The sequence below is a fragment of the Phalaenopsis equestris genome, unplaced genomic scaffold (genome assembly GCF_001263595.1).
Source record: "Phalaenopsis equestris unplaced genomic scaffold, ASM126359v1 Scaffold175119, whole genome shotgun sequence".
In the NCBI taxonomy this organism is placed as follows: Eukaryota; Viridiplantae; Streptophyta; class Magnoliopsida; order Asparagales; family Orchidaceae; genus Phalaenopsis; species Phalaenopsis equestris.
The window spans coordinates 1-404 of NW_018195068.1; the positions used below are offsets into that span (position 1 = coordinate 1).

The following is a 404-nucleotide window of genomic DNA, read 5'->3' on the forward strand; positions in this document are numbered from 1 at the left end:
ACAAAAACAACCTATATATAATGTGTATATTTCCAAGAAGGACACAAATAAGGATACAAGGGCAATTTATAATTTGCATATATGCCCATTTTATATCTAGCTGAACAAATCCGAAATTAATGAAGAAAAGCGAGTAAGGCTAGAACTGAGAGAGAAACTGCATCTGATTGAGAAGAGGGCTGAGTGTCTCCATTAGGATCTCACATGGATGGTTGTGAACTCCTTCGTATGTGGTTACAACGACGGCTGCATCGCTTGAAAGACGCTGGACTTGTTTCTTCACGCTGCATGTGAGCTGAGAACATCTGTAATAGCTTCTTTGTTCACAATGTGGTATAAATGTGAAAGATGTGTCAGTTCTATATTGTTTTTGATATATAAATATACAAGAGTAAATGAAAAAA

The 404-nt window shown here is 36.1% G+C and overlaps 1 protein-coding gene across 1 annotated transcript; it reads right to left on the reverse strand.

Annotated features, from left to right (window-relative positions):
• Positions 1-22: 22 nt before the first annotated feature.
• Positions 23-379, reverse strand: LOC110034225 (probable WRKY transcription factor 43; the record flags this gene model as incomplete). Its single annotated transcript, XM_020738507.1, has 1 exon — positions 23-379. A coding segment is annotated over one exon (240 nt), but the record flags the coding sequence as incomplete, so codon positions are not given.
• Positions 380-404: the final 25 nt, after the last annotated feature.